This window comes from Myotis myotis, unplaced genomic scaffold, assembly GCF_014108235.1.
Source record: "Myotis myotis isolate mMyoMyo1 unplaced genomic scaffold, mMyoMyo1.p scaffold_m19_p_12, whole genome shotgun sequence".
Classification (NCBI taxonomy): Eukaryota; Metazoa; Chordata; class Mammalia; order Chiroptera; family Vespertilionidae; genus Myotis; species Myotis myotis.
In genome coordinates, this window is record NW_023416316.1 from 37581138 (window position 1) to 37597275 (window position 16138).

At 45.4% G+C, this 16138-nt stretch overlaps 1 protein-coding gene across 5 annotated transcripts in view; it reads right to left on the reverse strand.

Annotated features, from left to right (window-relative positions):
* The window catches only part of PCSK5 (proprotein convertase subtilisin/kexin type 5), a 417746-nt gene extending 402131 nt beyond the window's left edge, over positions 1–15615 (reverse strand). For 2 of the 5 annotated variants that reach the window (XM_036330796.1, XM_036330795.1), the window contains exon 1: positions 14940–15615. In XM_036330796.1, coding sequence (XP_036186689.1) covers positions 14940–15131 — 192 coding nt within the window. In that variant the 5' untranslated portion in view covers positions 15132–15615. The remainder of the gene's footprint in view (positions 1–14939) is intronic. The other 3 variants (XM_036330797.1, XM_036330800.1, XM_036330798.1) reach the window with 2 other exon arrangements.
* Positions 15616–16138: the final 523 nt, after the last annotated feature.

Below are 16138 nucleotides of genomic sequence, written 5' to 3' on the forward strand. Positions count from 1 at the left end.
TATTATTTGTCAGGGGAGGTAGAAGAAGGCATAGGGGGCATAAATGGCAACTGGACTTGGGGTGATGAGCACACAAGATATATTATAGAATCATATACTTGAAATCTATATAATTTTATTAACCAATGCTATTCTAATACGTTCAATTAAAAATAGTAATTCCTATTTTAAGCCACTGAGTCTTGGGTGACTGTCTTTGCAGCAGGCTGGTACACTCCTCCTGCGAGTATGTGAGTTTCCAGGCATTTGGTGCTCTTCTGCATCTCCAGGGCTCAGTAGAGCACTTAGCATAGTGCAGATATTTTAAAACCATCGGCAATGAATGTCAAAGGGCAAAATGATGGCAAAGGGAACACCCACAAGTGAAGGAAATAAATGCCAGCCATGGCCTCCATAGCTGAGAGACAAGAAAGTGGCAGAAGCACTTTCTGGGTTCACTATAACCTTTGTCTTTCAGAGTTAGGGTGAACTAAATAAGATTTTGACTATTTTAGTAACAGAATATTTTAGTTAAAAAAATCCACATGTTCACATGCAGTGCTTCAAATTTATTCAAAATAGGTCTAGATTAACGGCACTTAACTTGTCTAAGACTGCACAACATGTGACCTTTAGAATATTTTTCACATTATGCAGCACTTACTCTCCTCATTTTGAGTTATTCCGATTTTTAACAGCTCGCAAATCGGCGAACCAAATCATTGCATGTTGCTTCAATTCTGTCCTGCCAAAGAAGAAAAATCTGCTGCTTTGGATTCGTTTCAACAGTTGGAAATTCAGGCCATAACGTTTTAAACCTCAGATGCTCCCCACTGTGTCCACATCACATAAATCACACAGTGCACAGATACCCACATGTTTGCGAAGTCAGTTCTCTAACAACTAAGGCATAATGTCCAGTGGAATAAGGTAGCGGATTTAAGTGGCTTCTGCAGTAACGGGTGCTGTAATCCTGAAAGCACAGTGTGGACCTTAGAAACGGCACAAGCAAATGCCATTGGCAAGCAGAAAGCAAGTCCTCTATTAAACAATGATTCAAGGTGCAGAGTTAACAAGTTATTTTCATTTGGTGAGAGAAAGTAAAAGGCAAACTGCAACACACTAAGTTTCTCTCTTCTTGGAAAAGAGAAATACTCTCAATTTTTTAAAGGCTTAGCAGGAATGAACAGGTATATCTGAACTCATGGAACAAGTCTTATCTGCAGAGCTGATGAGGCCAGAGAGAAGCAACACAGTGCAATTTAGCTCTGGGATCTTCAGGGGTTATGTGTGTGTGTGTGTGTGTGTGTGTGTGTGTGTGTGTGTGTGTTTTCTTCAGGAAATGCAAATCTCTAAGTAACAGAACTACAAGGCACATTTGCAAATACCTATTATCTGGCTTCTGATTTTTTTAAACACATATAATTATCGCTCACATGATGAGCAAAATGTATACTGGAGATCACTAAGGTCTTCCTAATAAGTTACAGGGTTCTTATTCAGAGTATCACAGAATCCTCTTCCCCCTTTCCATCACATCTCTTAGTCTACACTGCTTAGTCTACACCGGCCCTGCTGCTTCTGGGACCCAGGCTAATGGAGCATCCCACCTGGAACTCCCAGAAAATCGTGCACTGATGGTTACAGAAGGGACATGTCTCACTTCTCAAATTTCATGGAAGTTACCTGGCCACCCTTACCACCCAAAATAGGGGAATACAATCCTATCACATAGCTAAGTGGAGAACCAGCAATATTCAGTGGACAGTACTAATAATGACTCCATTTACCAGCTGCCTGTGTTTATTCACAGCCATTTATCCAGTTCAGAACAGTTTCCTGAGGGCATTTCAACTGCAGAGCATTCCTCTAAGTGCCATATACGATACAAAGATGAACCTCTTGAAGGGGTTTCCATCCAGCAGAGGAGATAAAATATATACAGAATACAAGATTAAAATGTCAAAGGCCAGCAAAAAGCAGCAAAGTTCGATAAGAGTTTGAACAAAGGCGGTTTTAGCCACAGGCCATTTAATTTGAGGAAGTGACATCTGAGAAGGGCTTTGCAGAAGCAGTGAGAACTGGATGTGAGATGTCCAGGCAGAAGGGACTACGTGAGTGGGGGCAGAGAAGTAGGACATGGCGGTTCAGGTGCAAAGAATGGTAAAGTGTTTAGTTGAATGATGTTTAGAATAGAGAAGACAGAAGAGGAGGAGGAGAAGGGAGGAAGAAGGAGGGGAAGGAGAAGAGGAGGGGGGAGTGAGAGGAAGCAATTGATGGGGGAGAAGGAAGAATAAGAAGTAGTCTTTTCGACCATAGAAGATTCTGAGAAAATTAATCTGTCTTATGTGGCAAGCTTTGAAGGGGAAGGCAATGGGAATGGGGAGGACTAGTGTAGTAGTCCAAAAAAAGAAGTAACAAATGACCATCACAATTGAGAGGAGGGAATAGTTCTTCTCTAGGACTGTATACAGCATGGGAACACTCAGCTTCCCCATCTCCCTGTCATCTGACCCAGAAAATATAACTCACCTTTCCTTCCATCAGCCTGAGCCTGAAGGATTGGTCATTTGAGACTGAGATCTGATCGAAATAAAGAGGTCAGATGAGAAGACCCATCTCCATTGAGAGACTGGCTTCTGGCCATGTCACCCAACCAAGAGAGCGTTCCTTTTATAATTAAGGGGATAGCTGCTCTATGTGTCCTGAGTTTATTTCCTGATCCAATGATATTTCTGAAGCCGCTCCTTATGGACTAAGCTGCAAGGGTTCATTTATGTCAGTTTGTCCTGGGAGTCGGCAATTCCTCCTCTCATGCAGATTCAACTTCAGTGTTTTGGCCCTTCGAAAGCCAAGTAGGCACTGCCACGAGTCTTTGACCATCACAAGAACCTACTGCTTACATTAGACAGAGCCTTAGGACCTTTTGTATGTACCAAATTTGGTTTATTTTTTTGTTTCTTCCATTAATTCTACACAAACAGTAAAATCTGCCTGTGGCCTGAAACCTCTTTTTACTGACTGATTCCTTCACTGGGGACGGTAGACTCTGTGTTGTTCTTCCCACTGCTCCAATGGACACAGACTTCCACTGCCACCCCTGAGAGAGGATAGCAGCCACCAGGGTCCTTGGGGGTTCCCTAAGACCCGTGGAGAAGCGATCCCCATCTTACAATGACCTGGAACTTGGCACCGGAGCAGACAATGTCACACTGTGTACTCTGACTCTCACACTAAGAATTCTCATGGAAGTCAGAGACAGAGGGAATGACCCTGCTGATCATGCCAAGGTCCGATAAGGGTTAGGCTACTTCCTGGGAAGCCCTGGACTTTAGATCCACACACAAATGACTTATCAGTCCTAGATTACTACTTTTCACCACACTCCTTTACAGAGCACTCTCAGCCTTCCTTATTGACTGGGTCGTAGAATTTTTTGTATTTCTTCCCTAATGCTCAGATTTATTTTTCATTTCATATGCATTGTATGCCATAAAATACTTTAGGAGTCAACCAATATTTAATTATTATTTATCTAGAGCAAGACCCCATGCTCTAATAATAAGTCCCCAAAAGAAGCGGGGGAGACTAAATTCCCAAAGAGAATTTTGAGCTAACTATACCTATATTTTACCTATACCTGTACTTCCAGAGCAAGGTACAGAGGTGGCATTGAGATGTGCCTTCAAGAAGAGATAGAAATTCCAGAAGAGCGAGAGGTCAGTGAATATTCCAGGTGGAAAGATTGGCACAGAAATGGGAACATTGAATATAATATCTCAATGGGGAGTCCAGTTTGGCTTTTGTTAAGGACAGAGCTAGAGAGACCATAAAAGTATTCCAGGACGAGTAGTTGCCATTGAAAACCCAGAGAAGGAATCTGTTTAAACACCGTAGGCAAATGGGAGCTGCTGGTGGCCTCTGAAAGGGAGATGGCACCACCAAAATGAAACTTTAAGATCATTGTCTCCAACTTCAAGCTCAACCACTTCGGTGTTAACTTGACCAGCGGTTGGTTTTCTGTTTCCCTGAGGCCTTTGCACTTGGCTTTCTCCTCTGGGTGGTTGGCTCCTTCAGAACATCCAGGCCTCTGCTTGTTTCCTCCTCAAAGACCCCCTGACCAGCTGATCTAAAGGAGTTCTCCCACCTCAGTCACTTTTTACTCAACAAATGTATTTTGTTTTCCAACAACACTTACAATTTGAAATGATTTTATTCATTTCGTTACCAGTTTATAGTTTGACTCCTCCCATAATAATATAAGGTCTCATAGTAATATAAGCTTATTAAGGACAAATATTATAGTATTGTGCCTATTAGGATGGCTTATAAACAATAGGGACTCCATAACTACTTTCAACAGCTTTATTGAGATATAAATCACACATCATACATTTCACCTACTTAAAGTGTACTATTCAAAAGGTTTTAATATAGTTACAGAGTTGTGCAAAAATCACCACCATCAATTTTAGAATATTTTCATCACCCCCAAAAGAACCTGCATACCCATTAACGTCACTTCACATTCCCCCTACCCTTCCAGCCCTTGGGGACCCCTATACCACTTCCTGTCTCTCTAGATTTGCCCATTCTGGACATTTCATATAAATGGAATCATACTATACATACGTGGCTTTTTGTGACTGGCTCCTTTCACTTAGCATAGTTTTTTCAAGGTTCATCCATGTTGCAACTTTTACCACCCAATAATACTCTATTCCACAGATACAGTAAATTTTGTTTATCAATTCATCACTTGATAGACATTTGAGTGGTTTCCACTTTTTGGCTCTTATGAATAATGCTGCCATGAACTTCTGTCTGCAAGTCTTAGTGAGAACAAATGTTTTCATTTCTCTTAAAAGTAGAATTGCTGGGTTACACGGTAACTCTGTGTTGAACCTTTTGAGGAACTGCCGGACGGTTTTCCAGAATGGCTGCACCACTTTACATTTCTGGCAGCAGGGTAGGAGGGTTCCGATTTCTCTCCATCCTTGCCAATACTGCCGTGATCTGTCTTTCCGATTATAGCAAGCCCAGTGAGTGTGAACTAGTATCTCACTGTGGTTTTGATTTGCATTTCCCTGCTGACTAACGATGTTGAGCATCTTGTCATATGTTTATTGGCCATTTGTATATCTTCTTTGGAGAACTGTCTATTCAGATCCTTTGTGCTCATTTTTTATTGGGTTATTTGTCTCTTTATTACTGAGTGTAGGGATTCCTGATATATTCTGGATACAAGTCTCTCATCAGGCATGATTGGAAATATTTTCTCCCACCCTGTGGTTTATCTTTTTACTTTCTTGTTGGGGATCCTTCAATAATTATTTTAAAAATAACACAATGAATAAGACTAATCCTTTAAGACAGAGAAAACCTGTGACTAGCTCATAAGTATATGGCAACTTAGTGGCTGGGCAGGACCCAGAAGGGAATGCAAGTCACCTGTTATCAATGTTGAATTTTGTTTGCTGCTGCTTCTCAGCATTATCCAACCAGCCCAGCAGCAATGACATCATCCAGTGAAGAGTCAAAGCATGTAGCATTTGGTCAACTGGCTCACAAGCACTAACCAAATAGAAAGATGCCCCAGAGTTACCAAAACAATAGAGAAAAAGGTTTTGCTGGAAGCTAGGCTGTAATAAATCGTAACTGGCCTACAATTTAGTTTTCTCTTGAAAAACTTTGAAATTGATGAATGAGGTCCTCTATACACACACACACACACACACACACACACACACACACACACACACGGGAAAAAAACAACAAAAACACCACAACTAGAATAGGCCCGGGATAAGTAAGCAAGTACACTTCCAAACTTGCAGCTATGGATATCTGCTTACAGATTAAGGGCTCTGGGATGGTCTTCCCTCTCCACACTGAATTCAGATTACAGAGCACTGCCCGGTTTTATTTTGGTTGAGAAACTTCAACGAATTAAAACAAGTTATAAGCCCTGGGAACAGCGATATGGAGAGAACCGGCTTATTTTTACAGCTGGAGGAGCTTCTTCACCGAGCAGAAAAATACCTTAAGTGCTTACTACAAAAATATCCGACCATAAGTACTTGGTATGTGTATGAGTGTATGTGTTTGTGTGTGTGTGCGCGCTTTTAATAAAAGTTAAGGAGTTTCAGTGCTGGCATGGTATCCACAATGTAATGCTAGAGAAATAACCTCTGAGATAATGCACAGAGGATTAAACTAGAACTTAATGCTTCCTTTGTGATGCTAACCCTAACTTAACAATCAGATTAACATACAAATGCCAAGAAAATTGGTCTATTATAAAGAGCAATCTAAAAATAGTATATAATAGAGAGAAATCTATAAAGACATTTTAAAACATACTTTAAAAAATACATCTCTCTCCTATCAGGCAGAAAACTAGTAACATAAAAGTCAGGTTCGGAATCTAGCTTCATTTTACTATATAAAATAATGTACTAAAGGGCAGAATATGTGACATATGAATAAATTATGGGTTTAATTATAATAACTGAAAGAAGCTACATGACAACTTAAGGTGGAGGTAAACAAGAAGTGTGACATGCATATACCATTTTAAAATCATCCTTAGATATTATTTCTGGTTTCACATTCTCTGTTTACACCCCTCCCTCTATATTCAGTGCTCAACACAATCTGCAGTTTTCGATCAAATATGGGAAGGCACATTTGGGAGTTGAAAGCAATCGCCCACGTGTCTGTCTTTATCCCTTCAGTTGATACAGGACCCGCAGTGCAAATAAGGGTGCACAGATGTGCAAAGGAGAGATAATACCTAAATTCTCTGAGGAGAATTGAAGTATGGAACAGACTTCATGTTTATCTGCTCAGTGTGTATACCGGCAAAAATCACCTGGAATCTTCATCTTATCCAAACTGATAACCCTTCCATTCTCCCAGCCTCACAGTTTAACTCCATCTACCCTGCTGGCCTTCACCTGTTCTCCAGCTGGTCAGTCCACCAGCACATCCATACCTTATGGTCATGAAGAATACCATCCACCTAGATCTTATGGGGGGAAAATATCTACTGGGATGGCTCCCATCTTTCCACTTCAACCACTCTTACCAAACTGGCCCTCCTATCTTATTTTGAACCTCAAACCCTTACACCCACCCTATTCCTTTGGTCCACCAGTCCTGTTTTGACCTTATCACCTTCCTTAAAGCCTGGACACGACAGTCAAGCATTTCAAAGGTAGTACCCCTGGTATTCAAGAACCATTCTTCTCCCTTGCTCCCACCCCCAGGTTTCCACAGTATCTTTTTACCTTCTCTTCCACTCTGGTAAATTCTAATTCCCTGTTTTATCCTTTTCTAATCAGAAATTACTGAGCATTAGGAACAAAACCACAACTTAATACAGATTGGTTCATTTTTTTCACTCATTCATTTAACCACTAGTTACTCAGCAATAACTAAGTACATGCAGCAAATAACCTCATTCTATTTGGCAATTCTCAGTCACTGATTCTTATCAGAATTCCCTAAAAAGGTTCCAAAACACTGGAACACCCAAGTATCAGTGTCACCCAGCTCCCTGATCACTCTCTCTCTGTAGATGGCATTCACCTCTGAAGTGACTGAGATCCAGGTCATTCAACATACACGCTCCCTTCTCTTCCTCCCTAACTTGGACTCCCCTGAATCTCTAATTCATTCCTCTTCAGTCTCAAGACACCAGTGTTCCTCTCCTTTCCAAACCTATTCCTCCCTACATAACCCTTTAGGCTTCCTATCCAAGTGCCCACTGTGCTTGTCCTATGCCACCCACTGTGTTAGATGCTGGGGATACAACAGGAATAAGGCACCACCCTGCATTTCAGAGGAGCTCACCAAGTCATGGAAGGATAGATGTGCAGTTACACACACACACACACACACACACACACACAAATATACATGTAATTAGAGTGACCATACATATCATTTCTCTTCCAAATTCAGACATATTTGAAAGTGAACAGGGATGTAAAAAATACTCAACGGAGGTGAACTGATTTCCACAGGCATAAATCAGGACTATCTCTGGCACAATACGATGTATGGTCACACCAATTATAACATAGTATGGTGCTTTCAATTATGCAGCTGTTAAAATTTGTCTAAAATTATTTAGTAACATTGGAAAAAGGCTCACAATAAAATGTTAAGTGAAAACAGCAGGATGAAAACAGTATGTAAAAACTGATTATAACTTGGTTAAAAAAAACCACCAAGATATAATAACTGACATTTATTGAGTGTATAGTAGGTGCCAGGTACTATTTAACTACTTTGAACTAATCCTCACAACAATTCCATCAGGGAAATACTATTTGATTTTTTTAACGCATGAAGAAACCGAGGCACAGAGAGCTTCAGGTACTTGCCCAGGGTCCCTGACTAGGAAGTAGCAGTATTAAGACTGTTTCTAGACCTGTGATCCAAACTACCCTCAATACATTGATGAGAAGGAGATTAGGTGGCAGACGTGCAATGAGAACTTTTGTACTCACTCCCTTCTACTGCCCTTTGACCCCAACTCCCGCTTATTATTCAATCAAGTGTTGGCAGGCAGAGCACTGGTAACCGCCTCATCACCAAATCTCTCAGCTGGCTTTCAGTTCTCATCTCTCTGGATTCTATGGCAGTTCGCACTATGGTACACCCTATAAAGGGGTACCCACTCTTCCTGTGGCTTTCTGACTCTGATCTTCCCCTAAGTGGAAACACTTTAGGTTCTATCCTCAGCCCGCCTCTCCCTTCCTGCTTCATCTCTTCCCAATCCTATGCACCTCCGCAGCTTCACTGATATTGAGGATGAGTGCCTGTCTTCACCTCTTTCCCACCCTAAATTCTAATCTGCCTAACGGACATTACTATGTGCATGCCATTCTATCTACCAGCTCCATTAACGCAGAACCTCTGCTCCCACAGACTGTTCTAATTCTACAAATGAGTCCCCCATTCTCCTGGTCCCATGGCTGTAAACTTTGCAGGTATCTTCACCTTCCCTTCCAAGTTCCACTTCCACTCAGTGACCAAGCCATAGTGAATCCATCTCTACAAAAGCTTCCAAATCTATTTCACCTCCATTGCCACAGCTTCTTGCTCATCACCAATAGTCTTTACCAACACAATAGCCTCTTTGCCTCCTCTAGCTCATTATACAATGGAGAACCCCAGGCATGGCTGAACCATGCTATACTGCCTATAACTCCATTTCTCTTGCTGAACAACAGTTATGGGTAAAAATGTCTCAGCTCCTTGAGAGCAGAGAATATCTTATATATGGTACATGGTGGACTCCCATGTTCGATGAATCAATAAGTTGCTGTCTCCTTTTCGGGGACCTTTAATATAACTCTTTATCCTACATAATAATGTTGAAACCCCCTAGCCTAGGCATGCATGTACGGCTTTATATAATCTGATCTGTAGTGAGGTTTGTCTTGTTTCCTTTCTGGCCTCATTTACCTCCTAAGATTAACGCAAACTGCAGAATTTATTGGCATTGATTGTTCCTTCTTAGTACCCTTAGATATAGAGAAGTAATCTATTGAAACTAGTGAGAATGTTGCATGAGTAATTTCACTCTAAAGTATATGCAAGTTTAACTTTGATAAAAATAAAAATTAGCAGATTTACATCTATAGACAGATACACCCATATATGCATATATATCCTCTAGCATGCATGAATGTCTACAAGCATTCGTTTTTATCATACAGAAAGCCAAAGTTAGCTTCTTTGTCAATGAATCCAACCTGAATTAGCCAAGTAATCAAGTCCCAAAGCAGAGCGATGCCTGGAGATACTTCAGCCTTGGGTAAACCCAGACACTACTTCACATAACTTGAACCGACAACACAAATACCCCTCCCTGCCCAGGGGAGGTTTCTGGGTCAGGACACCCTCCCTTAACCAAAGAGTCAGACATCCCTGGACCTTTTCCCAGCACACTACCCTGCTTCTCTGGCTGACCTTTAAGGTTAGGACCTCTGGATACAAGCTCATGAAAGATAGCAATAAGGCAAATTCAGCTGCCTTGGAGCTCACAAAAATGCAGTTTTTCATTTCAAATAGACCCCGAAAATCCCAATGGCCACATACAAGCCATTCCTAGTCTATGAGGTTAATGCAACAGACCTGCCATCATCAGGCCAACCACTCTGCACTGCTTTTTCTCATGAAAGGTTCCCCTACTCATGAGAACTATGCATGTGAGAGAGGCCAGCGAAGGTCAGGGCCGAGGTTCTTAGGCGTGAAGATCTGCCCTGTGCAAAGCCAGATGTATCACACAGGGATCAACCTAGGACTCCCACATCAACTTACTTTTCTGCTTACAGAATGCCTAAGGATTTAACCAGGGGAGCACAGTCCATTCCCATAGAACCCATCAGACGGGCCATGTCTCTTATTTCCAATGCCATCCTTATGCACCCAGAACTCACTCTCCACTGTTTATCAACCTTTCAATCATCCCACAAACTCACAGGTCAAAATTAATCAGCAGAGTGGAAAGCCTTCAGGACATCTCTGAGCAAGGATCTTCCTACTGATTTGGAAATGCTGCTTCTAACTTTCCTCATACAAACTACATTCGGGATTCAACAAAACACAAATTCAAGTCTAGTCTAACATAATGTACCAAGGAAGATGCTTTATATAATAATCAACCTTCCAGTATTTTTCTTCCCTTTCTTCCATCTCCAGCAAGTTTACCCTTTAATATTTAACAGACTACAACAAGGATCCACCTGAGAGGAGGGCACTGCCATGGGAAACCAGCCGGAATGATTTAGAATCCAACAGAAAACTAGCTTAAGTTGTTAGTTGATGTGGAAAACCATTTTCCCTATCTACAAAGCTCTGACTTCGTTTTTTACTCAGCCACCCAAAATGTAATCTTCCGATCTTCACATTTTTTGCATCTCCCGTTAAAAAAAATGTCTTCTTTTCTTTCTATCTCAATAAGGTTTGAATCTCACTTATTGCCCATTCAGATTCAACAAAACTTGCATTGCAAGCCTAACCATGTGCTGGGCAATGCATAGTCAACCCAGTCTATTATCCAGAGATTTGTCATTTTACAGATGAAGGAACAGGGGCTCCATTAAGTTCAATGACTTGGCTGCTCTCAAAGACTTGCACGTGTCATCATTGGTGTTTCCAAGTCTATGCTTGCAGTGGGAACTCCAGGTGAACTTTTCCCCGGGATTGCTTGAATCTGGCTTTATCCTTCTGGAACCTTGCTCAAGGTAAGTTACATGGCTTGGAAAGGGGTTTCTGCTACTGGCAATCTCAGCTTGAAATCCAGGAGTAGAGGCAATTTGCAGAAGGATAAATGCAGCTACTGCACACTGCAAACAACCTTCATGGGGGACCTTCTCCCTGGGTTCAAATAACCAGAAATTAATTCCTCCTGGTTTGTACATTTAGTCCAAAAGTTCATAATTAATATTATGTCAGGTCTTATTCCTTTATGTCATTTCTATTCTCTAATCACTACATTGTTAGCTGAAAGGGTCAGAGCACACAATTAGTGAGGCAGGACTAAGCCCTCTTTTCCATCCCCATGCAGACCAACAGGCAGGCACACTGACCCTCAGCTGGCCCAGCAGGTGCTGGCCATACCAGATACTCAGAGGGCTAGGAGTCAGGGCTTACAGGGGAAGAGGCAGGGCATTCTACAGCTGACACTAAAACCAAGCAAAATACAACGTATGCTGACATGACAACTACTACTACTAATTATGGTATCACTTCAGAATGTCAAGGCATGACCATTCACAACACATAAATGTTATGTGAAAACCTACCAAAAACATAATGTATCTCTATCACCAAAGGGGCGGGGGGGAAGAGGGGGGGGAACACCCTCATTATTGTTCCTTCCAGGAAGTCAAGCATGTTCTGTTTGCCAGTTTGTTTGCCTGCTTGCTCTTGAGTTACTCGGCACATCCTATCTCTCATGAACACAAGGGACACGCCTATTCTTTTCTGTAGAAATCTCCAGGCCAGAAACTTTATCTCTGGTGGCTTTTAAATGCTAAGATGCTACACAAAACATTACACTGACATTCTGATAGCCAAGACTGCACCTATACTGTGGTGAAAACTCACTGCTTTACTCACCTAAAATATTATACTGAAGATCTCAAAAATACTACCAGGACTTCAGGAACAGTAACAGGTCTCAGTTCAATTTGTGACACATGAGGAGGAACCCCAAGCCCAAATGGGGAAAAAAGGAGAGTATTTCAGGGACCTTTGCAACTTGGTTACTGCCCTCAACTGAACCACAGCTGGTTTGTTGATGGAAAGAAAGAATAACAAAACGAGGTCTGAAGTGTTAAAAGGTCAGAGCAGTTAAGAATGGATAAGAAATACATTTGGCCCTTACAGTGCAATGATATCGCGGGTGTGAACTCAATTTACCACCCCAAAGACTTAGCATAGGGCTACTCCCCTTTGATCTACAAAGGAAATGCTTTACACTGTAAGAATAGCTGATCTTTTTACACTGCTTATGGCTTCCGTTCAAGGGGTCTTCAGTAACCTCTGTAAGCCCTAAATTTCCTCATTGGCCTTATAAAACCACCATAAATGGTGTTTGGCATGATGTGTATGTAAACTTTCTTAGTATTACTTTTTAAATGAAAAGCCATGGTAGAAGGCTCTTTGCAAAAAGCCAGGCGAGGTTGCAGGACACTGCAATATTTGCTTATTCAAAAGCGGGTTCGGGGACGAAAGCTCTTCTCTCTGCCAAGTTCTGCAGGATCTAACATAGAGTTCCTTTGGATACAGGTCTTTTGGTCCTTGCAAGTCATGAAGCTTCTTAGACTCAAGAAGTCCAGGTGTGTTTGAATGAAGACTGGATGTTTGTGTCCAGTCCACCGAGACACTAAATCAGAATTCAGGGATACAGGGCTTTTGCTTTCTTCCTCCTTCCTTCCATGGGATGGAGGGAGTCTCTAAAAGGCAGGATTCAAGCAGGAACAGGCCTGGATCAGAGAGACCTAGGTCTGAATCATAGCTGGGTGACCCTGTACGTGTCTACTTCTCCAGTGTTGGTTTCCTCTTTGCTCCATGTGAAGTAAAATCCACACAGAAATAATGGTCGTTTGGTTTAGATTATGGAAGCAGTGTATGTTCAAGAACTTACTCTTCCAAATATGCCTGGCATATGGAAGATGCTCAATGTTAGCTGAACCCAGAAAGATTAGCATAGCTACTTCCAGTGTTAGCCTTCCCAGTTACACCCCCAGCCCCATGCAGCAGCCAACTTTAAGCTCATATAAAAAGACTTGAGAAGACTCAGTGCTTTCTACCAATGACAAAAGAAGCCAGCAGAGTCCTAACTAACAAGCCACCATTCGAATGGAACTCTCCTGAAGATGACAGGCACTCAGGCAACAAACTCTGGCTGGCTCCCCTGACTTCCTTCCAGGTGTGTATCTGGGTGGGGGGGGGGAGGGGCGGATACAGACTGTGCCCCTAGCCCTGGTCTCAGTCCTCCACAAGACTGGCTTCTCTAGAGCGAGTCCTCCTTGGGGACCAGCAAGTGTCAGACCTAAGCTCCCACTGTTCCGAACCCCCAGGCGCTCCCTAGCTCTTTCTAGAGGCAGGACAGCAGCTCTGCCTTCATAGTCCCAGGGCTCCAGGGCTCACATTCCTGGACGTGAAGCTCAGGGGCATCAGAAATGGCCCGTGCTCTGCTGCTTTGGCGGCAGCAGCTGGCCGGTTCTCGCTTCACCCTGGCAGGGCTTGCTGGGCGCGTGCATCCCCAAGCAGTCCCAGACGCCGTCTCCTAAGAGGGCGCCCCCGCCACTCTCGCCTCCCAATCTCAGCAGAGTGTCCCCAGGGTCTGGCCAGGGCCTCCTCTTCCTCTGGCCAGCCCCGGGGAAGAGACTAGGGTGGGGCGAGATACTTTCTGGGACCCGCTTACGCCGCCCTCTCCATCCCATTTCTTGCAAGAAAGAGATAGAGGAAGCCAAGACCATTTCGCCCGCAGGCACCTCCAAATCTGTGGCTCTAACAATCATCCCCATCCACCGTTCAATTCATTGTCCCCCAGCTGGGCAGCTCTGCGGAAAGCCCTTGAGAGGTACCCCCTAAAAAAACCCGCGCCCCGCTGCCCGCCCAACTCTCGCCCCGCGCCACCTCCCGGCTCCGCACATCCCTCTCCGGGAAGGCTCGCCGTTTTTCCAGAGCAGAATCCGGTCAGCGGGTCTTGGAGGTTGTTTCCCACCTCCCCTTCCGACCCCCTCTACGGGAGCCCACAAGTAGATCCCGCGCAAGAGGCCAAGAAGCCGGGAGGGCTCCCCCCAAATCTGCGCTCACCCCGGGCCCGGCCCCCTTTCCCTCCCTCCATCTCCGTCCTTTCTTCCAGCTCCAGTCCCTGCGCCTCCAGCGCCCAGCATCTCTTCGGCTCAAACAGAGGAAACTTCTTTCTGGGCTAAATTCAGGTCCGAGTAGGAAAGGCTTCATCTTCCCCGCCTCCCTCTAACTCCGGCTCGAGGAAACCGCAAGAAGCCAGCACCAGGGGCGTGCTTACCCCCAACTCCCCCCCCTCCCCAAAAAAGAGCTCGGGCTACTAGTGCTCCCCGACTTTGCAGGTTCACAGGTCCGGTCGGGTCAGAGGCCACCACGGGGGCTGTATCCACATTCATGATCTTTCCAGAGACCCTGCCCGTCCCTCGTGGCTTGCAAGAAACTAGTAAACAAAACGCAAACCCCCAGCAACTTTGGGGGAGTGCGTGTATATAAGTGTGTAAGAGAACGAGGGCGGGAGAGAGAGAGCGCATCGCTCAAGAGTTAGAACAGCTGCAAGAGCACATCTGGAAGAGGGGGAAGGGGGACGGAGAGGAGGGGACGAGAAGCGTGCCGCTGAAAGGGAATCCCCCCTTCCCCGGGCCGCTTCAGGGCCGAGGGCCGGGCCGGCCGGTCGTTACCTGTCCTACGTTGATGAAGCCGTACTTGCTGGCAATGCGGTTGGCCTCCGGGAATCCGCCGGCGATTTTGACTGCCCAGTGGTTGGTGTAGACGCGCGTCCGGCACACGGGGAGCAGGCAGCCGGCGAGCAGCGCCAGCACGCACAGCAGGTCCCGCCGTCCCGGGCAGCAGCAGCGGCCCCCCCAGCCCATGGCCCCCGAGCTCCGCAGCCTTCCTCGCTCGCTCGCTCGCTCCGCGCACTCCGCGGCGCGCGCACAACTAACTTCTCCGGCCTGGGCCGGCCCGGCTCGCAGCCGCGGGAGATGGGCGGCGGGCGGCGAGCCCCAGCAGGGAGCCGAGCAGCGAGCCTCGCGCCGGCGGCTAGACCATCCCTGGGGCTGCGGGGACCTGCGCTCCCAGCTCTCCCGCCCGCGGGGCGATCGGCGGGGGCTCTCCCGCTCGCGCGCTGGAGGCAGTAGAGCCGGACGGGCGCCCTCCCGCAGTTGGGTCTCGCCGGGCTCGGCTCCCGGACTCTTGGACTCGCCCTCGCTCCTCGCGGGGCCCCCAAGCGCGGTGGAGGCGGCGGTGCAGGCAGCGGCCGGGTGCCCCCTCTGCTGGCCCGGGCTCCGAGCGCTCGCTCGCTAGCTCCCTGCGCTCCCTCCGGCTCCAAACAGCGCGCGGGGAGAGTGAGCGGCAATGGCAGCAGCGCCTGCTCTGCATAAATGACTCCCCCCGCCCCCCTTAACACCCCTCCTTTCCCCACATCTCCCCCCTCCTCTCCCTCCTCCGCCCGCCCGCCCGACAGCGGCCCCAGCCAGGCGCCAACCCGGTCCTAGCGCCGCCGGGTTTTCTCGGCTGTAACCTCCAGGGTCGGCGCAGTAAAAGCGAGACTTTCCAAAGGGCTGGGAGGAGAGCTCTGGGGTAGATATCTTGGTTTTAGCCCCCTTTTCTCTCCTCCCTCCTAAATTTGTATTAATTTATTGCCACTTCCCCAAAGACTGAGGAGAGTTACAAGCTGGTTCAAGTCAAGCGCCCCGACAATTCATTCATCCTCACTCTGAACCTTAAACAACTAAGTATTTAAGGAGGTCACTTGCGTGTCAATTGCCAACAAATAACCCCAGATTTTCACTTCGTTAATTCTCCATGCTTTTCAGCAACTGTTTATTTTACACATTCTGCTCCCCGGAGAAGCTACCACACAGCACGTACGCCCATC